At 29.8% G+C, this 24,228-nt stretch overlaps 1 protein-coding gene across 3 annotated transcripts; it reads right to left on the reverse strand.

Moving 5' to 3' along the window:
* Nucleotides 1-830: 830 nt before the first annotated feature.
* On the reverse strand, nucleotides 831-11,618 carry LOC115708189 (protein NRT1/ PTR FAMILY 2.3). 3 transcript variants are annotated; one of them, XM_061108439.1, is made up of 5 exons: nucleotides 11,496-11,618; nucleotides 4,861-5,055; nucleotides 4,547-4,764; nucleotides 3,900-4,465; nucleotides 831-1,786 (listed from the first exon to the last, which is right to left on the reverse strand). In XM_061108439.1, exons 2-5 carry the CDS (start codon nucleotides 4,985-4,987, stop codon nucleotides 946-948), a joined length of 1,752 nt encoding a protein of 583 aa, XP_060964422.1. In that variant the 5' UTR covers nucleotides 4,988-5,055; nucleotides 11,496-11,618; the 3' UTR covers nucleotides 831-945. The 3 variants fall into 3 exon arrangements, with proteins under 3 accessions (XP_060964422.1, XP_060964423.1, XP_030492255.2); XM_061108440.1 differs by having other exon boundaries at nucleotides 11,472-11,618; XM_030636395.2 differs by lacking the exon at nucleotides 11,496-11,618 and having other exon boundaries at nucleotides 4,861-5,188.
* Nucleotides 11,619-24,228: the final 12,610 nt, after the last annotated feature.

A 24,228-nucleotide genomic window follows, 5' to 3' on the forward strand; every position in this document is an offset into this window, starting at 1 on the left:
GGAAAATGTATAGCTCCATTGTATATAGATAGAAGCATTAAAGAGAATCTCAAAACTAGATTGTCTCTTATTCAAGATAGAAAACTTTCTAGTTTTGAGAGGATTGTCCTTAGAAATGCTAAAAGTTTGTAAGTTTTGTTGTAATTTTGTGGGTGTAGTCGCTATTTGATTGTAAATGGCTTGTTTGATTAATAGAATGATTATTATTCTTGATCAAGAAAAAAAGAGGAAGGAAGGAAATAATAAGGGGCTCTTGGGGTTCATCACTTTTGTTGGGTGTGTTTTCTCATATCATCATGTGCTCAATGATAGGGTTAACAATGTCCAAGCTTCAACATAATATTTTTTTGGACTTCTCTTGGCCCAAATCTCCAAACCAAGCTAAGTTTGTAATATCAATTATGGGTGTGGGAAAAGATTCACCAGTGTAGAGAAGTGGCATGCCGCGCGCACAACTGAATAGAGTACATCCATTTTTCACACACGAACACTAAGGCAGCCCATGTCCAAGCTGTCCTCCACTCTTCCAAAAAAGCTAACGTACGAACACATGATTTATCTCTCCATCGACTTTAATTAATAGTAAATATCATATTGTAACTTATAATTAACACACTGAAGTGTTGTTTAAGTTATTGAGTATGCATATCTTTCCGTTAGGTCAGAGATTGGACTAGTAAACATAGTTTTAGGTTAAACCAAATTTTCATTTTCAAAAACAAAAAATAATCGCCAAATCAATAATTTATTGATTTTTGAAAATTTGCCATAAATTATAGTACAAATAAATTTATGATAAACAATAAATGAGGAAACCAAAAACATTACAATACAGAGCAAGCTAATACAAATTTCTCTTTTTCTTTTATCAGATTTATTATTTAAAAAAAAAACATACACACTGCTACATATATTTTTTTATTCATTTTTATTAAGTTAAATCTATCAGGTCGTGGACGAGTCAATATGATTTTTTTGGTCATGTTCATACTTATACATGGTTGCACAAACCAAGTAGTACACGAAATTCACTAGTCCAATGGTCGCGCACAACCAGTACACATTATCTACTCGCCCTTGGTTTATATTATCAGGTAACCAACCAGTTGCACTGTTTATTAAATCAGTCACTACAGCACTAAGATAATACCCTAATCCAATTAAAAGTGATATCATAGCTGTTGATGTACTTTTCAGTGATTCTGGAAATTCTTGGTAATATAATGCAACTTGTCCTGGAAATTGTAATGCCTCGCCAAACCCCATAATGGCTAGAATCAACACCAACCACAATGCTGACATGGGCACCACTGAGCCAGACTGGTCAGGCGTCACGACTAACCCATCTGCTCGAACCAAGTGTAGCCGTCTCGATTCCAGTAGGGCAGACCCAACCAATCCTAATATATTGGTTGCGTGGCCCATTCCTATTCGTTGGAGGTGAGTTAGGGGCTTGCCACTTATTTTTTTCCACATAGGGAGCAAGTAACGGTTAATGATGAAGATTGAAATGGATGTTGATATGAGGCTGGAGACTAAGAATGTGGAAGCTGGAATTTTGATGGAGCCCAATCGTCTGTCCATTGTTAAGGCTTGGACAGTTGAGAGGCTGTTCACTATGGCAATTGTGATGCTTAAGAGAATACCAGTTGACCATAGTGGCATGATTTTTATTACCTTTTTTAAATCTTCGACTTCTTCAACAGTGCATAACTTCCATGATTTTGAGTAAATGTCCTTTTCTTGATTATCGTTTTCAGTTTTTAAGGCTGCTCGGTTGAGGAACCTACATATAAATAATAATACAATCTTTATGTATTAGTAACTATATCCAAAAAAAAATAAGGGATAAGTACTATAAGAGGTGATATAATTTAATATTAAATTCTACATATTTTAATTTAATTAATGCACCACCACATCAAAAATATGATGTTGGTCTATAATTAAATATAAGAATATAGTGAAGGATGTAATAAACTCAAAAGATTTATAATTAAATGAATGATATTATTAGAATTTATGTAGATGTTATATTATGATCGGTGGGTAGGATTTGACTAATAACTTATTGTTGCAATTTGCATTATTTGTTAGTGGAAAATGTAATTTCATAGCGAGACCAATTAGGTGTGTTTATCAAGTGCAATACGATATCATTTAAAACTTTTTTTTTAATGATATATCATATAAGACTGTATATCTACTATTTATATATAAATTATAGCCACGATGCACATTATTGGATATGTATGTACCACAAGTAATTATTAGATGACACATTATTCCTTTGAAGTGGAGCAATATGAGTAAACCACAAGAATACATCATTTTCAGTGAGTCTTCCCATAGAAGAAGTATTCACAATTATTAATGTTAAAAAGGTGAAAAGTATAAATCACACTTCACAAATACTAATCTATGATCTAAATAAAAATATGTATGTGACTACTAATGTGATAATTTTTAAATCAAATTAAGTAGCACTAAAGATATATAACGAGAGAGGGAATATTATGCCACCTTGCTGAGCATCCAAAAAATTTATTTGCTGAGACGTATGGTGATGGTTACACAAATTATTATAAATAAATATGTTTTACATTTAGTAACATTATATATAGCTAATGATAAAGTATCGTTCTATAATATAAATCATGGCGTATAACAGAGAATAGTATACCTCACTTTTTTTTTTTAACTTTTTTAGAATTTGGTTGGTAGGCTCAAATTAATTATAATATATACATATCTACTATGTAATAATGAGCATGTCACTAGTCCAATTTAATATTAATTGCATTACCTCATATATATTCGAATCTAATTTAAATATTAAAATATAAAGAAATAGGCATATGTTTTGCACCTTTTAATTAAAAAAAAACAATGAGCTCTGTGCTCCGCAATTTGGGGAAATTTGATTCACTTAAAATCAAAATATACCATAAAAAAATTAAGTTAGTAAAAATATTTTAATCACAACATAAATTTTTTAATCTAAATGTAAATTTTAGTTATAACAAATAATATTTAAATGCAAGTTATTTCTGACTTAACTTTAATTAGAACAAGTATTGTGTTTAAAAATATAGGCTAATTAGTAATTTTTCCTCCCAAACTTTGACATGTACTAAATCGTGCCCTAAATTTTTTTGGCCGTTAAAAATTCTCCCTGAACTATTGAGATTGTTAAATTTAAGAACTTTCGTCTAATTTCATTCAATTTTACTGTTTCAGTGATTATTGATGTACTAAACCATGCTCCTTAAACTTTCATCCATGTTAGAATTTTTTTACTAAATTAGACAAAAGAAAAAAGTACAGGGGCACAATTTAATACATGTCAAAGTTCGGGGGGAAAAATTACTAATTAGCCAAAAATATATTTAGTCACAATAAATTTTAATTTTTGTGACTAATATTTTTAACTACTATTTTTTACTTATAAGAATAATAATTTATATTTATAACTAATTATAACTTTTTTACTTATGATAAGTTTTGTTCTAAAAAAAAAATTGTAGTCACAATTACTTTTAAAAAAAAAAACACCACAATACAATTTATGCTAAAAAAATCAAAATTAATAAAATTTTTGAACCAATTTACGAAAGAATTATTTTAGACAACATAAACCTTGTTAACTTTCAGAATTAAATGTAATTTCAACTTGGTTAAGAGAGATTTACTCTCCTATATATGTTGTTGATGGTTATTGGTTTAGCTACTGAAACTAGAACAAACTCTACTGGTTTGAGAACTGTGATTGGGGAGGGATCTTCGATATCCTAATCTTTTTTAGTTTCTTCGAACCAGTTTCTTGCAAAAAAAAAAAAAAAAGAAAAGAAAAAAATAAGTAATATTTAAAAGAATATCATGTGCAAGTATATATGTACCTGAATTTTTCACTGGGTCGGGTTTTAGTTTGAAAAGTCTTATTAGGAGTCCCATCAGCAGAAGAAGAATAATAGTACTCGTTAGATGCCTCCGTAAAGCTTCCTTTGAATATTATATTCCTTTTGTTAATGGCTGCAACCATTACTCTAGCCATGCTCACAAAGGGGCTTCCCTTGGGCTTCACATGTCGATAGAATTTTTTTCCAATCAAAAACACGGTCAACGCAATCAACGTGGAGACTAGACAAATCCCAAACCCTAAACCCCACCCTACATTATCCTCGATGTACACGAGGACCATGAAGCTGAAAGCGTTGCCAATGAACAAGACAACGAAGTACCAGTTGAAGAAGCTGGCCTGGTCATCTCCTTTTTCGAACTGGTCAGCTCCCATGGTGGCAATCGTGAAGCGAGACCCTCCCACTCCAACTGTGGTCAGCCCCATCGCCGCGTACAGGATCAAATATTGAAAATTTGTGGGGCTCTCGCATGGCGATGTATTAGTTGAACATGGTGACGGCCTTAGTGAGTTCAGACTCCCTATTAGCGTTAGCATTATCATGCCCTGAAAATATTTAGTTTTGTAATGAAAAACCCATCCAATCAAATCAACATATAATTAGAATAAGTAAGTATTAATTTGTACCAACAAAGCGATGAAAGATGAAATGCTGACGACGGCAAAGTTACCGGTGAAGGAGTCGGCGATGACTGCACCGGCAATTGGAAAAAGATTGACAAATCCAAACCCAACATTATTGATCTTTGTAGCAGCTATGCTTCCAATATTAAACTTTGTTATCAAGAATACAATCCAATTTGATCCCCAACCACCCGCAGCAACCGACACACCCGCTAGATTGCCTGTAAGAAAAAATTATTAACAAAAAACCCAAATGAAACTAACTAATATTAACACACTTCGAAATAAAATATAGAATAAATAGACGAGAGAGAGACCAAGTATAAAGGGTAAAGTAATCCAGCCTCCTCGTTTAGTATGATCATGATCAACATCTTTGGCTAATTCTAGTAGTTGATCGTCTCTTGCGACGATATTCATGGTTTGGTTAGGTGAAGTGTTCATTTTTCTTTCATCTATTTTGTTCTACCACTCACAACATACGCATATATATATATATGCAATGAGAAATGCTAAAGGCACCGTGGTGCCAACACCCTCCTATGTGTTAATATCACTATTAATTCAATTAAGTATAGGGTTTCATATAATTTAATATAATAGCTTTTAGGGAATATCGCTAACTAATCGCAACGCGACATATTATAAAGGTACTGGGCACCACTCGTGCTTAATAACAATAACAATGCTCGTATCCAATATATAGACATAGAAAAGATCTATGTGAACTTATGCAGCACTATATATATATATATATACTAGCAAAAACTACGTGCGAGGCACGTATACTAAATTTTATGCTAGTTTTTTTCTATGTTATTTGAAAGTTATACAATAAAAAATTAAAGAAAAAACATTATTAGTTATTAGGTGAGATTATTTGAATAAAGAACAATAAATAATCACGTAAAAATCAAAAATAATTATTTGAATAAAGAATTCAATATACACATTTATATATATGAATCTCATTAATCAAAGAGAATTATTAAATATATGAACAATAATTTGTCACGCTATATGTTTCCCAATAAAGAAATCCACCTCCTCATAGTCAAAAATAAACAATATATGTAATACAGATCTTTGTAATGAAGTACCTAAAAGAAACAAAACTTCAGTTAGCATAATCGGAAAAGGTTTAAGTGAACTAAATAATGACTAAGAAGATCTAAATTACAAAATGAAAATAACATGTCTATATGAGTATGATTCTATTGCTATATGAGCATAATTGATCTAAGAGAAAATAGATAAACTTATAAACATATAAATATACTTAATATTAATTTTGACAAAGAAACAATTCAATTATAAACAATTCTAAATATCAGCCTGACAATTTCAACACACTAATTACTCATTAAATAACCATAATGTATACATCATGATAATTTTATTTTATTTGATATCAAATGATAGAGATTATTGAGATTTTCAGCCATGGAAAACACACTATGATCAAAAAGTAATGCTCATTAATTGTATATTTCAAAGAAACCCTAATTTCCATGAATGTCCCTAATAATATATAAACAATAAAGTCGTAAATTAAAAAAAAAAAGTAGCAAAATTTCATTTAATATAAGAAATAGAACAAATTGAAGATTTATACAATACTGGAATTTGAACTCTTAGAAGCCATTAGCGAATGGGCGAAACTCGTTAGATCTCCTAGTTGAACACTACCTTAAAAAAAATTAAATGATGTGGAGGTTTTTTTATGTGTTTCTGTTTCGATATGTTCTTTTAAAACACCATAAATTGTAAAACAAGCCTAACAGTTGCTTAATGTTTCCTTAGCTTTAACGTGACACCCACTTCTTAGATTGACTTTTTTATCTTGTATATTTATGTATCTTTGAGATTTAACGGAAAAGGCTCTATTGCCTTGAGATTTAAACCACGTTTGATTTTCTTATTATTTACAGGGCCGACATGCTTTGGTCTATGATATAAATACAACAAATGAGACTTGGGAGTGGGTTGACCTTAAGGAGGTAACAATTGTGTTTTAAAATCTTGGTTCCTGAAGAATGTTTCAAGATACAAGTATGATGGGTTTTTTATATTATAGACGATTTGTTCCAAAACATAATAGAACTAACCAATTTAGGTTAATGATCTGGCTTCTGATACGTCCATATTAAAGATGATTGGGGGTGTGCGGTTCTGTAAATGCTATGAAATAATTTTGTAGTTAGTCTGTGAATATTGCAATGAAAGTGTTGGTTTGACCAGGGCCGTCTTAAGGTGATGAGAGGCCTAGGGCGAAATTTGAAATGAGGCCTTTTATTTTAATAAAAATTAAAAATAAATTTTAATTAAATTTTGACACAGTATTAATTTTAATTCTTTTATCTCTACGTAATAAATATTTTTTTTGCAACGTAAGCTAACTCGATCAAAGTAATATTTAATTACTAAGAACATCTATATTGAAGTCAGGGTCGGCTCTGAGCAGAGGCGGGCTAGGCCTGTGCCTTGGGCCCACCTAGCTCAGGGGCCAAAAAAAATTTTGTTCCTTTTAAAATTACACATTTTGTTTTATTAATTTTAAAAAATACTACATTTTTTTCCTAAATGAGGGCCCAAAAATATTTTTTTTCTATGGCCCACTAAATTTCAGGGCCGGCCCTGATTGAAGTGATATATATTTTAGCACATTTGAAAGAAAAAATAATAATGTGTTTAAATAATATATATTTTATAAAAATAGATAATAAATATAAATCTTATTTATTATTAATATTTTAAAATTAAAAGTACTTTAATATATTTTTTTTATACAATCTAATACAAATATTTAAGTTATAATATTATTATTTATCACAAATAATTAAAAGTATAAAAAGTAGTGAGGGAAGAATTGAACCTTGAACCTCAAGTCCAATAAAAGATCCACTTACCATTTGTGCTACATGTTTTTCATGTTTTTTGTTGAGTTAAATATTTATATATTATACGTTTTTATATGTACATATATTAATTTTAATTTTTTCGGGGCCTCCAAAATTGTGGGGCCTGGGGCCGAGGCCCCGGCTGCCCCACCCCACTACAAGAATTAGGGGCATTACCAACGCCCCTATTACTAACGACATAAAGTCCTCACTAAAAATACAATTATCAATAACGACATTACAATGTCGTTGGGACTTTTTTTATTTTTATTTTTTTTTTCAAAAATACAATCAACAACGACAAAATTACTCCCAACGACAATGTCGTTGGGAGTTTAAGATCCACCAACAACATTGTCGTTGGGAATAATTTTGAATTTTAACCGTTGTTTGAGCGGCAAAATTTCCCCCCAAAGACAGCCCCCAACGACATTGTCGTTGGGAACTGGCTGACACGTTGCAGTGTGTCAGCCAGTTCCCAACGACAATGTCGTTGGGGCATGTCGTTGGGAATAAATTCTTATATCCTCTAAAAAACCCTACCCCCATTTCAGAAATGCATTTCCATTTTAATTTTTTCTCCTCTCCTCTCGCCTGAGCACATCTCAAAGTCACCCTCTCCTTCTCTTCTTTCATTTAATCAAACCCAGTTTTTTCATCTATCTGAATAACACATTTTGACCACCCGAACCATCGGACCACCACCTTGTGGGGTCCTTTGACCGTCGCTTCAACGTTGCCGGAGCACTTCACCTCCGCCGGACCACCTCCCCGCCGCCAGGTAATGTCTTTTTATTTTTTTAAAATTTTATGTGTAATATGTATATTTTTAGTTATATTTATATATTATTTTTTGAATATGTTTTGTTTTAATATTTTGTTTTTATTTTTTGGTTGAAGTTTTTGTAGATATTGTTGTGTTAATATCTACAAACAACTAAAGTTATATCTCTATATCGGAATCGCACTGTAAGTGTTTTTTTTGCTTATACTTATCATGTTCACTTGCAAATATTTGTCATGTTAAATTGTTTTACAAATAAAAATAATTTTGCATATAATTTTTTTAAAAAACAGATTTATTATAATTTTTAAACTTAAAAATCTGATTATGCATTAAGAAATTTTTGTAATTTTTTTTTTTTTTTTGTAAATGTTTATAAAGTGTGATGTAATTTTTGTTTATGTAAAAAATAGTAAGTGTGATGTATTTGGAAATTTTTGAAATATTTAGAGGAGATTTTTATATTTTTAGGTATTTAAAAAAATAAATGTTATCTGTTGGAAATTTTAATAAAATTTTGAGATAAAAACAATTATGCTAATTTGATAATTTAAAATTAACTACTAACTTTATAATAAAATTATTCTAAAGTTATAATTAAAATTAAAATTGATTATTTTTTAAATAAGTAATTATTTTAAAATTTTAATGAATAAAGTTTAACATTGAATAATGTAAATAAGAAAATAATTTTGTTTATTTTTTAAAAAATAATAATAAAGATTTATGTAATTAGCAAATAATAAATATATAGATAATTAAATAATTATTTAATGACATAAAATTAATTTAAAAAATTAAATATCTTTTTATTTATAATCATATCATAAATATAATTATAATATAATGTGGAGAATAGTTGATAATTAGATATTTTTCTTATATTTTTTTAAAAAATAAAAATAAATAAGTTGATAATTAATAAATAAATATAAAGAATTTAATAATTAATAAGAAAATAAGTTGACAATGAACAAAACTTGTGGAGAATAGTCAGAAAACATGTCATTTTCAATATAGCAATTCCTCTAAACCTATATAGTTATTATATATTTTACATATATCCTATGTTTAACTGTATCTTGGAGGTTTATTTGCAACACTATATTGATATTTACTTTATTGTTGGGAGTTGGATTCTGAAATAGTGTGGCTTTTGTTAACTACGCAAGTTTAATTATAAATATATGTTAGTAGTATGTCATAGAGCCATATTAACGACTGTGTCCAATTAAAATGTGATATTTAACTTTTATTAATCCAATACTACTATTTCCATCAAAACGTGGCTCATTCAAATGATCTCATTTGCTATACATGCATTAAGGAAACCAATGCATGTAGATCTTTACTTTTAGCATTTCAAAAATAACACATCTCACCAATTCAGACCTTTTTTCTCAATTCACTTTTTGTCAAATGTAGTTTATAACTATATCAAATGACTGAAAATTAATAGTTATTTCCTTATGCCTCTTTATTTTTTTTTTTACATTATTTTTAAAAACAAATGTTTGAATAAATATCCATTACCATTTTTATTTTTATTTAATATACAATAATCAAATATGCATATCTATAATTAAATCATGTGATATGACATTACCATTTTGAATCACAAGTAAGATCATCTTTAATACAAAATTTTAGATATTTTATTAATTTTGATAAAAAAAATAAATAAATATTATGTTTAATATAATATTTATAATTATACTCTACATAATAGCAATTTAAGAGTAATTGTTATTATGTAGAGTATAATGTTCAGATGCCGCAAAATGTTCAGACGTCGACACAAGGGCAGCAATATCAGAATACATCGCAGACGATGCCGACACAACCATGGGAGCAGACATCTCAAATGATGCCGACACATTTAGGACAACAGACTTCTCAAATGATGCCGACACAACAAGGGCAGCAGACATCTCAGATGTTGCCGACACAACAAGGGCAGCAGACATCTCAAATGATGCCGACACTACATGGGCAGCAGACATCTCAGATGATGACAAGTTCGTAAATGCCGCCATACTACCCACAGATGTCGGATATTCCTGGGTTGGATGTTCCTGGAGATGCTAGTGATGAGGACGATGCTACTACAAACTTCTTTTAGATTATTTATTTTAATTTTACGAACTATCGGTTTAATGTTTATTAATATTTTATGAACACTAATTTATATTTAGGTATGCAGTATTGTAATGTTTGTGACTCACTTTTTATTGCAATATTAGTGACTCTAAATATTTACTTTTAGTTAAATGATTTCATATCTTAATTGTAAATAATTTTATATATTAATTAATTAATTAAATAATTTTTATATAATTAAAAAAATATAAATTTAAAATAATTATTTAATTTAATAATTTTAATATAATATTATATATTAATAATTAATGAGAAATAATTGTAATATAATTATTTAATTTTTTTAAAAAAAAGTTCTTCAATAACGACATTGTCGTCATTGATAATAGTATCAATAACGACAATGTCGTTGCTGATGTACTCAGGTTTAGAAAAAATAAATAAAATAAAATATTATTCCCAACGACAATGTCGTTGTTGATAATTTTTATTCCCAACGACTTTAAAAGTCGTTGTTGATAATTGTTTTTACCAACGAACTATTCCCAACGACTTTTTACCAACGAAATGTCCTCATTGATGAGTAATACTAACGAAAATGGGGGTTTTTACCAACGAAATTTGTCCTCATTAATACTCATTTTTCTTGTAGTGCCCTTTGGCTGGCTCTGGGTTTGACCTGGCAATTTTGTGGTTACAACTTACAAGAATTCTTGACAAGGTTGTTGAATAGTAAATCAATATAAAACTTGTTTTACTCTGTTGAATAATATGAAAGATAATTCATTTTTTCACCATGTTTAAAAATAAATACAAATTTGATGAGCATATTACTTTTTTTTTCTTTTTTTAATTGAGAGTCTCAGAGTATCAAATCACGTGTTGTTTTTTTTTTTTAAATGTGTTGTGATTCTCGAATATTTAGCATCAAATATCAGTTCAAATATTAATGGAATTTGTTTTATTATTATTTTATTATATATAAATAATATTTTATTATTTTATTAAATAAAAATTAAAAGTCACCCAAATATCAATTCAAATATTAATGAGATTTGTTTTATTATTATTTTATTATATATAAATAATATTTTATTATTTTATTAAATAAAAATTAAAAGTCACCCATAAATTTCTCAAAAACCAAAAATTTTAGTTATATAGGCACACTTTATATAGAATAGATATATAAATTGATATTTTATTATGCGGCTTTGTCTCTCACTCTAGAAAATCATATGAAAAAAGTTAGTCTACTATTATTGGAAATGAGTGGATACTATTATTATTGGAAATGAGAAGATAGAGGATATATATATATTTATATCTATATAGGAGCAGTGTGAAACACTATTATACCAATAATCTCCGATGTTAAATTATTTTGATAATAGTACAATACATAAGCTAGTGTAGTGTTAATATTACTATATAGATATAGGAAACTAATTCTATCCCCTTTCTGTTGTACAAGGTGGGTCCCACGTTGTTTTAATTAATACTTATACAATATGTATAGTAATTTCACATTTTATAATTATTCTAGCAATTCTTATCATTCATATTTTATTGAATAAATAATATTTACCAACTGAAATTTTAAATAAATCTTCAATAAAATTCTGCAAAATAAAATTCTTCAAAAGAATATATATAATATTAGACAAAAAAAAAAAACAACCAAATCTAAAGTAGGAAACGACAAAAAAAAAAAGTGGCAAAAAGACGGAATGCAAGATAATGGCAGTAAGACAAACAATTGTAAAAGGGAAATTTCATTTTTGCCCTTAATAAAACCTCCAATATCAAAATTTAGACCCTCCACTAATTTGTACAAATTAATTCCATTGATTACATGAACTTCCTATTTTACCCTTTTATTAAAAACAATAAAAAAAAATTGTTAAAAACTAAAAAAACTTCCCTCTCTCTTCCCTCTCTCTTCCCTCTCTCTTCCTCTCTCTCTTCCCTCTCGTGCACCCCTCTCTCTCTAGAAAAAATTGAAAAAACTTCCCTCTCTCTTCCCTGTTGAATGTTTATTTCTCTGTGGGCGGTGGTAGAAAACCAGAGCACACCCCAAACACTCAAGAATCTTACACCATTATAATGGATAAATTGTGTTTTAAGCATTTTGTTAGATTTTATGTAGTTTGCTTTCGTTATATGTGTCGTATTTATTGGAACTGGTATTTTTTGGTTTGAAATGGTAGAGATCTTGCAGATCTAGTTTTCTGTCGAAATCTGGGTTTTCCAGATATATATTATCGACAGTTTATCGATAGAATACCGATGCTATGTCGATATCCTGCTAAGAAAGGTCAGGGATGACTATTATCGACATGTTGTCGACAGTTTGTCGATATCATATCGATTAAAAAGCAAATTAACCCTAAAATTGAAAGTAGTTTGACCAATCAAATTTTCTGTGTTGTTAATGTATATCGATGGGATGTCGTAGGTGTATCGATAGGATGTCGACACAATGAGAATAAAAAAAATTTGACCTAAAATGTCGATAATTTTTTGACAGTATATCGATATTTTATCGACAATGTGATTTAATTGCTTTCTGTGTGATAATATCGACCTCATGTCGACATGATGTCGACATTGTGTCGACAATTTTGTTTGCTAAATAGGCGTGATCATACTTGGAATATCGATAGCATGTCGACAGTATGTCGATATGTTGGCGACAATGTGATGTAATTGCTTTCTGTGATTGCTAAGTGTGATATCGATTGATTGTCGACATCATGTCGATAGTGTGTCAACAATTTTGTGTCGACAAATTCTCAAATAAATTATGTATGTTAATTTGCTTTTTAATCGACATGATATCGACAAACTGTCGACAACATGTCGATAATGGTCATCCCTGACCTTTCTTAGCATGATATCGACATAGCATCGATATTCTATCGATAAACTGTCGATAACTTCTGGAAAACCCAGATTTCGACAGAAAACTATATCTGCAAGATATCTACCATTTCAAACCAAAAAATACCAGTTTCAACAAATACGACACATATAACGAACACAAACTACATAAAATCTAACAAAATGCTTAAAACACAACTTATCCATTATAATGGTGTAAGATTCTTGAGTGATTGGGGTGTGCTCCGGTTTTCTAACACTGCCCACCGAGAACATGTTTTATAGAACATGTTTTTAAAAAATATTTTCACTTATTCAATTTTAAAAATAGAAAACTGATTAAAAAAGTGTTACCAAACGCCACTAATTATAAAACCACTAACTACTCCCAACGCACAGCATGTTTTGAATACCTTATGATAACCAATTATAATACAATATAAATATAAGAATATAGTGAAGAATGTAAGAGACTGAAATGATTTATAATTAATCAATGATTAATAGAATTTATGTAGCTGTTATATTATGATCGGTAGGTAGGATTTGAATAATAACTTATTGTTGCAACTTGCATTTGATAGTGGAAAATGATATTTCATAGCAAGACCAATTAGATGTGTTTATCATGTGCCATACGATATCCTATAAGACTGTATATCTAGTAATATTTATATATATAATATAGAGACGATGCACAGTGGATATGTATGTACCACAAGTAGTAATTATTAGATGACCCAGTAAGTGGAGCAATATGAGTACGTAAATGACAAGAATACATTATTTTCAGTGACTCTTCCAAATTCCAATAGAAGAAGTATTGACAATCATTACTGTTAAAAAAGTGAAAAGTATATATCACACTTCACAAATACAGTACGTACAACCTAATCTATGATGTAAATAAAAATATGTATGTGACTACTAATGTGATGATTTTTAGACCAAATTAACTAGCACTACATATATATATTATATATATATTTATAACAAGAGAGTGGGAATATTATGCCACCTTGGTTTAGCTAGAAAAGGGTGAGCATCCAAAAAATTTATGGGCTGAGACGTGTGGTGATGGTTACACAAAATATTATAAATAAATATGTTGTACATTTAGTAACATTACATAGCTAGCTAATCATAAAGTATTGGTCTATAATATAAACCATGGCATATAACAGAGAATAGTATACCTCACTTTCTTAACTTTTTTTGCATTTGGTTGGTAGGCTCCAATTAATTATAATATATGCATATCTACTATATATTAAATATATGAGAGTTATTATTGAGCATGTTATTAGTCTAATTTATTACATTACTTCATCTATATTCGAATCTAATTTAAATATATATTAAAATACAAAGAACTGCTATAGTCGTTTACACCTTTTGATTTTAAAAAATAAATCAGCTATAAGCGGTGCTCTAAGTATATACATGAAACTGAGAAAGCTCATATCCTCTTAGCAATTTGGGAAAATTGATTGATTTAAAATCAAAATACAATTCTTTTTCTTAAAAAAGAAAAGAAAAGAAGAAAAAAAATCAAAATACAATTTATGCTCAAAAAAAAGAAAAGACAAAACATAAACAAAATTCATTGATACAATTTTAAAACCAATTTATGAAATAATTTAGACAACATATTCAACAACACATTAATTTGTTGACTTTCAGAATTAAATGTAACTTCAACACATTAGCAAATTGTTTTGGCCGTTTTCATTCATTTTGGGATTTAGAATTTGATAAATCTTGCGAGTCACATCGATCAGCAGAAGAAGAACAAAAATAATACTCCTCGTGATGAAGCTTCCTTTGAATATTATTTTCCTCTCCTTAATGGCTGAAACCATTACTCTAGCCAAAGAGGAGCTTTCATTGGGCTTGACATGTCAATATATAGAATTGTTTTTCAAACAAAAACACGTATCAATGATAAAAGTAAGTCTCTATATAGAAAAATCATAACCTACAGTTGAGAATATTGAAGATTAGGTTTAATTTTTCAATTAGGTTTGCTCAATGAAGAAAATGTTTGGTGTACCAATAATAATGAGATGGGGAATATTACTAAAAGATACTATACTTCCCTCTTTACATCAATTGTGTCTACAGTTGAGAATATTGAAGATTTGGTGCAAGCAGTGGGACAAGTAGTTACAGATGAGATGAATGAAACGTTGGTAAAGCCTTTTTCTCTTAAGGAAATTGAAGAAGCAGTGTTTAGTATGCCAGCAGATAAAAGCCCGGGGCCAGATGGGATGAGTGCAATGTTTTACCAAAAGCATTGGGACATTGTTGGACCTTTAGTATCTAAAACAATTCTTGACTGTTTATCGGGAGTAGCTGATATGACACTTATTAATGATTCTTTGATTACTCTTATTCCTAAAGTCAAGAATCCTGATTCGATTAGTGATTTTAGACCGATTAGTTTATGTAATGTTTCATATAAAATAATCGCTAAAATGCTAATTAATAGGTTCAAGATTCTTTTACCATTAGTTATAAGTGGGAACCAAAGTGCCTTCGTTCCTGGAAGACTCATTACCGATAGTGTTCTCATTGCTTATGAATGCCTGCACAACCTAAAAGCGAGGAAAGATGGTAGGCGATGTAATGTGGCTATGAAGTTAGATATGAGCAAAGCATATGACAGAGTAGAATGGAAATTCATCGAGATGATGATGTTGAAGATGGGTTTTAAGGCAGAATGGGTTCATATTATTATGAAGTGCGTTTCAACTGTATCCTACTCCTTCCAAATTAATGGTACCATTTATGGAAAAGTCATTCCAAATAGAGGGTTAAGACAAGGTGATCCATTATCTCCTTATCTGTTCCTCATTTGTGCAAAAGGTCTCTCGGCTTTAATTAAGCAGGCAGAAAGCAAGAAAGAGATATTTGGTCTAAAAGTGGCAAGAGAAGCTCCCTCTATTAGTCATCTATTCTTCGTTGACGATAGTTTACTCTTCTTGGCGGCTAATGAGGGATCATTGCATTCAATCCAACAAATTTTTGCAGTTTATTCAAGGTGCTCAGGACAGGTAAAAAGTTGGTAGTATGGGTTATTGGAATTTTAATTCATTATTATATTAATTACCAAATGTTATTTACTTTAAAAGTTGGATAAGTAACTTTATGCTTTAATTCTTTCTTTCGAATTTATAGGTAATAAATTTCAATAAATCTATTCTCTATTTTTCGTCAAATACAAAGGAAGAAATGAGGAAACTGTATTCAGAAGCCTTAAATATGCAGACAACGGAGGCCATTGAAAAATATTTGGGTTTACCTATGATAGGTGGAAAGAACAAAACTGAGATTTTCAGGCCAATAAAGGATAAAATATGGGCAAAACTTCATGAGTATCAGGCAAAGCTTTTTTCACAAGGGGGTAAGGAAGTACTGGTCAAAGCTGTTATCCAAGCAATGCCCACCTACCAAATGTCCTGTTTTAAAATTCCAGAGGGTATCGGGGAAGAGATAGAAAAATTGATAGCAAGATACTGGTGGGGATCAGTTGACGACAAACATAAAATTCATTGGAGAGCTTGGCATAAGATTTGTAAACCAAAGAGTGATGGAGGTTTAGGTTTTAGACGGTTCAGCCAGTATAATCAAGCTCTTTTGGCAAAACAGGCATGGAGGATCTTAATGAACCTCAAATCAATATTGGCTCAAGTTTTGAAAGCACGATATTTCAGGCTCACGAATATTCTAGAGGCAGAAAGGGATCATATCCGTCACCAACTTGGCAAGGAATTCTATGGGGTAGAGATTTGTTATTAAAGGGTCTTAGACGGAGTATAGGAAATGGTAAAGACACAAGGACATTCAGAGACCCATGGTTACCAAGACCACCTTCTTTCCTTCCTAGCTCAGCTCCAGCGTATGAGGTGGCAAGAGTGTCAGATCTTATTGAGTCACCTGGATGTTGGAATTTGACCGTAATACATCAGCACTTTAATCCTCCAGATGCAGAATGTATTTTTTCCATCCCGTTGAGTCCATTCAATCATGAAGATGCGTGGTTTTGGCATTATACAAATCATGGTAATTATTCTGTAGGCAGTGGATATAACTGTTGGAATTTATTTGACCAGGATCTTAGATCTACTCACAAGTATGTTGATTAACATCCTAAATATGAACTTTCTAAAACGATGAAATAAACACATATAAAGTTTAGGAAACCTTACATTGGGTGCAGCGGAATAATATGACTCCTTCCGTTCAGATATCTAGCCCTTGATTCCTTTCTGTAGCAGAGCATTATCAATATCTGAACCTGGATCTCTTTCTCTAAATCCTTGATGCTGAATCTCCTTTGCTGATGATCTTTCTTCACGATCTTCCTCACTATGATTGAGGTATTGCTTGATGTGTGTGGGCACTACTCTAATCACTAAGGATTTCGAAATTATCAAGAAGAAGAAAGAAGAAGTGGTAGCTAAAGATAGGGAGAGAGAAGGCTCAGTTTTTCTGAATCAGAAAGTCTGAAGAAAAGTGTTATTTTCCTGAAGCCTTCACTATCTATTTATAGCATTCCACTAGGGTTAGATTTGAATTATATGGCATTAAAATAATGAAAAAATCAATTTAAAATATACATATAGGTGGCCGGCCATACATAAGTGGATTGGGCCTTGGGTTTTGCAATTTTGCAATTTTACCACCTTTTGTATCTGATTTTCTCAAAAATGCCAATTTCCTAATTCAAACATTTAAATGCCAATTCTAACTATTTAATAACTATAAATAATTATTAAATAATATTGTCATTTATCATATTTATTAATTGAACCATACAAAGTATCATAATTAACAAATATGCCCCTATAAACTCTTTCTTTACAATTTCGCCCTTACTTAGTGAAAAATTCACAAATAGACATAGTCTAATTTGAGAATTATAATTGATTAATCAAAACCAATTACATGAGTCTTACAAGCAATATTATCTCAACTAGTGGGGGGACCATGGGTCTATATAACCGAGCTTCCAATAAGTAGATCAAGAATTTAGCACTAAAATTCACTAACTTATTAATTCTTCGTTGAATCCACGCATAGAACTTAGAATTGCACTCTCAGTATATAGAATGCTCTATATGTTTCACCATATAGACACATCATTAGTTATCCATTGTTATAATCCTAATGTGATCAATGATCCTCTATATGAATGATCTACACTGTAAAGGGATCAAATTACCGTTACACCCTACAATGTATTTATTCCTTAAAACACTTGACCCCGTATAAATGATATTTCAGCTTATGTGAAATGAGTACTCCACCATTTATGTTCGTTTGGTCAAGCTCGAAGGAGATCATCCTTTGCTTACTATTCGCCAGATAGAAGCTATAGATTCCATGTTTATGATAGCGCTCCCACTCAATTGCACTACTGTGTTCCCAAAAAGTACGTATCACCCTGACCAAAAGGTAGGCTTAACTAACAATTCAAGGAACACGAATAGCCTTTCAATGAGCCTAATCATAACAGGATTAAGATCATTTGATCTAGGATCAACTAGGCGATATTGACTTGAATAGATTTTACGGTAAGTTTAATTAAATCTAAGTCAAAGTTCAATATCAGTCCCTTCCGATGCATACTCCATGCATCCAACCTGAGCTTTACTTTAACCAATGTTCTGGAAAGAACATAGTATTTCTCCAAATACAAGTAAACTCTTGTTGTAGATTATCATATCAGTAAAACCCTGTGTCTGATAAATCTAGGAAACTTTATTCACATAGTCATGTTTACTTTCCAATGTGTTGACGGCACAATAAACAGGATCAAGTATGTGAAAAGGGTTTCAGATGAATTTATACATTATGTACATATAATCATGAAATAAATCATGTGAACCATGCAACATTAAATATTATTTCTGATCTATATTAATAAGTAAATCTGATTATATTGAAATGAGTTTTATTTAGAGCATAAAACCCAACAAACTCCCACTTGCACTAATATAAAACAAAAAGTGCGTTTCAAATAATCTCAACACCTTGATATACAAATCAAGTGTAGTAGTAGTAAACTCCTCGTAATAGGATCTGAAAGGTTGAATTAAACACAACCTTTTCTCCACCATTACTCTTCCTTAATCACAAAATTATTGATATTGTGAAATTCCTCTCTATATGTCTACTCTCTTGGGATATTGGATTCTATACCTTTGGCAACTACTTTTGGTTAATCAGGAAATTAACACTAGTAGTTTAAGGCAATTTGGAATGGTGCCAAAGATGTATAGAACTTTCCTTAGACTGAATAAGTACCTTTCCTGCAGCTTTAACATTCAGTCCCTCTCTGGTAGACCTAGAGACTTCAGATAGGTTTTTACACTTCTCCAAAATCACTATTCCACCCCCAGAGTAATCACCATCTTATCAGAAAGATTTACTAGCACATAGGCAAATTTCAAAAATCTAATATGGTGTAGTCTAAGAGTTTTAAACACACCCTTATAGACTAACATATAGTTCCTCTTCTTAATCTTAAGATTTACTTGATTGTCTTCCAATGTTCTTCTCCTGGATTAATCTGATACCTTCTCATTACTCCCACTCAACAGCAGGTGTCTGGTCTAAGGCATACAAAAGCATATCTAAGACCTTTCACTGTTGATATAAGAAATTCTTTCATGGCTTTATCTTTTCTGGAATAGTTAAGACTTTTCCTTAGATAAATAAAATCTATACCTAAGAAGTTGTGAAGCTTCTATAGATTGCCATTAGAAAGAAAATGCTTCAGCATCTTACTAAAGTAAGTTGCTTGCATTAGAGTAAGTAATTACCAGGTATACCACAAGCCATAGGTTTAGATAAACTCAAACCTATAATACTAGGAACAGGAAGTTTTGTTAAGTCCATTGAATGGACTTATTAACTAAAATTTCCTTTTATGTCCTTGTAATAGAAAACTTTAGGTTACTCCATGTGAATGGATTAAACCATAGTTCTATTGGCTTTCTTCTTAGTTTCTTATCTTGACAATCCATTACTTGTTTAAACTCACAATGGATTTTAATCACTAGTGTCTCCCAAGTCATAAGAAGGTGAGTTCCTAGAAACTCTCCCACTACGACGAGGTACCGTGAATTATGTCGAAGAAAACTAAATGGTATTAACCTCTTTGGTTGTGACAAGACAACAGAGGCAGTGGGATCATCATATATTATATAAGATGATAGAACACTTTTGGAATCAAGAATTAAATATCTCCTTTATTTGCTACTTGTTTTTCAGACTTAGTCATTTTCTTAGAAAAGTATTTTTTGTTTGAACAAACACTTTCTTATCTATTGACATTGGGATGGTCCACCCGTAATCACTTAGAATAGCTAACAAACCATGGTTAACAGTTCTAGCTTTTCTTAAGATTTTGATTAGGTCATCCATGAATCTAGTAATGATTTACACGAAGTATACAACCATTACATCATTCTGAAATTGTATTACCATAGAAGGATTTAGGCAACGACTAGTAACTAATCATCAACATGCAACTCGAAATTTCTGGGGAGGTAAGTTTGGATATAATTCAAAAATCAATTTAATGATCTTTGAACTGCATATCTACTAACTATTTCTCCACCCCTATCAGTTCGCAAGATCTTTAACCACTTACCTTAATGGTTTTAACCATTGCTAGAAATTAATGAAATTTTTCAAAAATTTCAAATTTCTTTGCTAAAAGGTATAATCTAGAGTGATCGTTTTAAGAATACAACGAAAAATTCATATCCACCCCTGAATGTACATCCATCTGCGAATGAGATGAACTACTTTCAGTGGATATAGGCATATTAACTCTTTGCAGAGATTGATCTTGTCAAATCCACTATGAACAAGATACAAATGCCATAGATTAAGAAAAATGTGGTTGTGTCGTTTTGATGACTTAGGTATAGTTACATCAAAGAGTTCTTAGAATACTGCAAGTGGATCCTGGTCACAGAATACCTAACTCATATTCCATACAGTTTTAATCCATTAATAAAAGATGGATATTAAACACTTGAGAAAGTGTAACTGTATTGTATTCTGGAATTAGAAATATAAGAAAATTTATGTTTGGATTCTAAAATTAAAGTCAAAGACTTAAATTCAACCAAATATAATGAGTAATTCTTTCTTGGACCAGCACTACTAATATAACTCTAAGTCTGATTTGCCGATACAAGTAGGAGATTTCTAAGATTGAGGATTTATATCAATTGGGAATAGAATTTCGGGATTATAATCATAAGCGTCATTTAATTTCTTAAGAGAAAATATAATGACATGAAATGATTTATAGACCATTCATCCAATGATATATTATGGAGCTAATTCGAAATGAATAAGCGAAGAGGAATTAGGTTAATTTCGATTATAAATAAGAATCCAACGATGCTTCGATTAGCGAAAGTCAAAGTAATCTTATTTATGTAATCTTCTTGTTTCATATTGTAAAAATACTAGTCTAAGGTGTCATCAATTGATGAACAGCTAGATGTCGCATATACAATATTTATCTTTCGAGATCTAACACTATTATGTATGTCTAATGGTGAAAATCCACTAGGGATTTATCTCATTAGATAAACAAACATGTTGGACCAACAATGAAGATTTGAAATTAAACTACAACTTAATAACAGAAAATAACATGGTTCAATATAAATTCATACACAATTCAGAAATTATAAGCATATAGCAAGTAGGAATGACAAGTGAAAATACTAAAACATACAATCCTAAATAATTTCCAAGGTTTTCAACAAACTGATACAGTGTCCCGTTTAGGCGAGAGTCAAAGCATCATCCATTGAATAGAGTTGTCAGCTCATCTAAAATGATAACCATTCTAGCAACCTTTTATTCGATCAAGATTGGAATTCAGCGTTGTCCCGTTTAGGCGAGAGTCAAGGCAATTCTATCTTATGAGCTTCCACCATTGTTTCATAATTTGCAAGTCAAGTATGGTCGCCACCATTAGGGTGATCCATACCATACAAAACACTTACAAACTACTTATCATGCGAGGTTAAACGGTGCGAAATTGCTAATGAACGTTCCTCCATTAGGGAGGATTACTCACTAAAACAAACGCGGTGTAAAACCCACAATGGAGATCGAATGTCTCTTGATAATAATCAAGCTCATTATTTAAAGTGAGTTGTATTTTCTTTGATTCTCTTTATTTATTCTATTTATTTTAAATATATATTTATTTAATTAAAATTTCCAATTTAGAATGAAAGAATTCTAAATATAAATTTTAATTTAATTTTTATAAATTTTACTTAGATGGATATGAAAATAACATGAATTATTTCCATCTTAGTAATAATTTCCAATAAATATTTAGAAAGAAAATATTTAAGTTGTTACAAAATTAATTTAAATTAATTTACAACTCAAATTTAATTTTCTATAAATATATATTGCATTTCGAAAAATTAAAGTATTTAAGAATACAATTTTCGAAAAATGCATGTTAAAATAAAAAAAATAAATCCTGGAAAAATTATTCTAATTTAATGTTGGTCCAAAATTAATTAATAAAATTAATTTACAACAAAAAATATAATTTTCCTATTTAATTATATATATAAGAAAAATTTCAAATATTTAAATATGATGATGAAAATCAACTTAAATATTAATTTTCTATTTAATTAAATACACTAGAAAAATACTTCAAGCAAAAATATCATCTATCTAGATTTTTCTTTGACTAATTAATTCAATTTCTAATAATATACTTTAATTCAATTTATTTTAAATTAATCAATAAATGAAAAAATCATTGATTTAAGTTGATCCAAGAATTAATTAAAATAAATAATTAATTTACAACTTAATCTATTTTTCAAGATAAAATTCGAAATTCTAGCATTTAATAAATGCAATTTCGAAAATTGATTAATAAAATAAAAAAAATATATATTTTGAAAATTATTTAAATTTAGTTGAAAAAATAAATTTCAACTAAAAATAATTTTCTATTTAATTAAATGTCATGAAAAAGAAATATTTAAGTATCATGATGAAAATCAACTTAGATATTTAATTTTTCAAATTAATTAAATGTATTAAATTCAAGAAATAAATAATTAAGTTTGAGAAGGCTTAATTATTAATCTCTAGTTTAATACTAGGAAAAATATACTTAAAATAAATTGTACCAAAATTAATTATTTAAATAATTAATTTCACAATGTATAATATTTTCCTATTTAATATTAGAAATAATAAGTAGTCTAGGAATAACTATCTAGAAAATATCTTATTTGACTAAGTATCTTTTCCACAAAATTTGAAAAAATATCTAATTTAAGTTGTACTAGAAAAAAAATCTAGAACTTAAATATTTTCAAATTTAAATTTAATTAAATATCAAAAATTAAGTTGTAACCACTTAATTCAAAAATATTCCATTTTAAGTTAATATTTGAAAAGATATTAACTTAAAAAATATCTAAAGAATCTTAATAACCAATGCCTAAAATTTCTCAACTTAATTTTGAAATTTGAAATTCAAAAGATATTCAGATTTAAGTTGGTTAGTTGTAGATAACTAAATATCAACTTAAATAGGAATATTTAATGAAAAATTTAAATTAAGCTCCAGAAAGAATCTAGATGGTTATAATTCTATATTTAATTAAATACAAGAAAATACATATAGTTTAGCTTAGAATAAAAAATTCTTTAAACTATATTTTTCTTAAATTAATTTCAAAATAAATGAAATTAATTATGTTGCTAATCAATTTTATTAGGTTAAACTAGTGTAATTAACCTAGTACAGTCATTCAAATCAGGCAAATGGGCCTTCACAATTGGGGTGGTTTGTGTGAGGGGGTGCTGGGTTCAGTATGTCGTACCCACTTCTATGGCTCCCAACTCTCACACAAGGCCCAAAAGAGAGGAATTTAACCTTAATAAGAACAACTGTTATTAATTGAATAAGCCCAATAACTAAATGGGCCTAA

Source organism: Cannabis sativa, chromosome 1 (genome assembly GCF_029168945.1).
Source record: "Cannabis sativa cultivar Pink pepper isolate KNU-18-1 chromosome 1, ASM2916894v1, whole genome shotgun sequence".
Taxonomy (NCBI): domain Eukaryota; kingdom Viridiplantae; phylum Streptophyta; class Magnoliopsida; order Rosales; family Cannabaceae; genus Cannabis; species Cannabis sativa.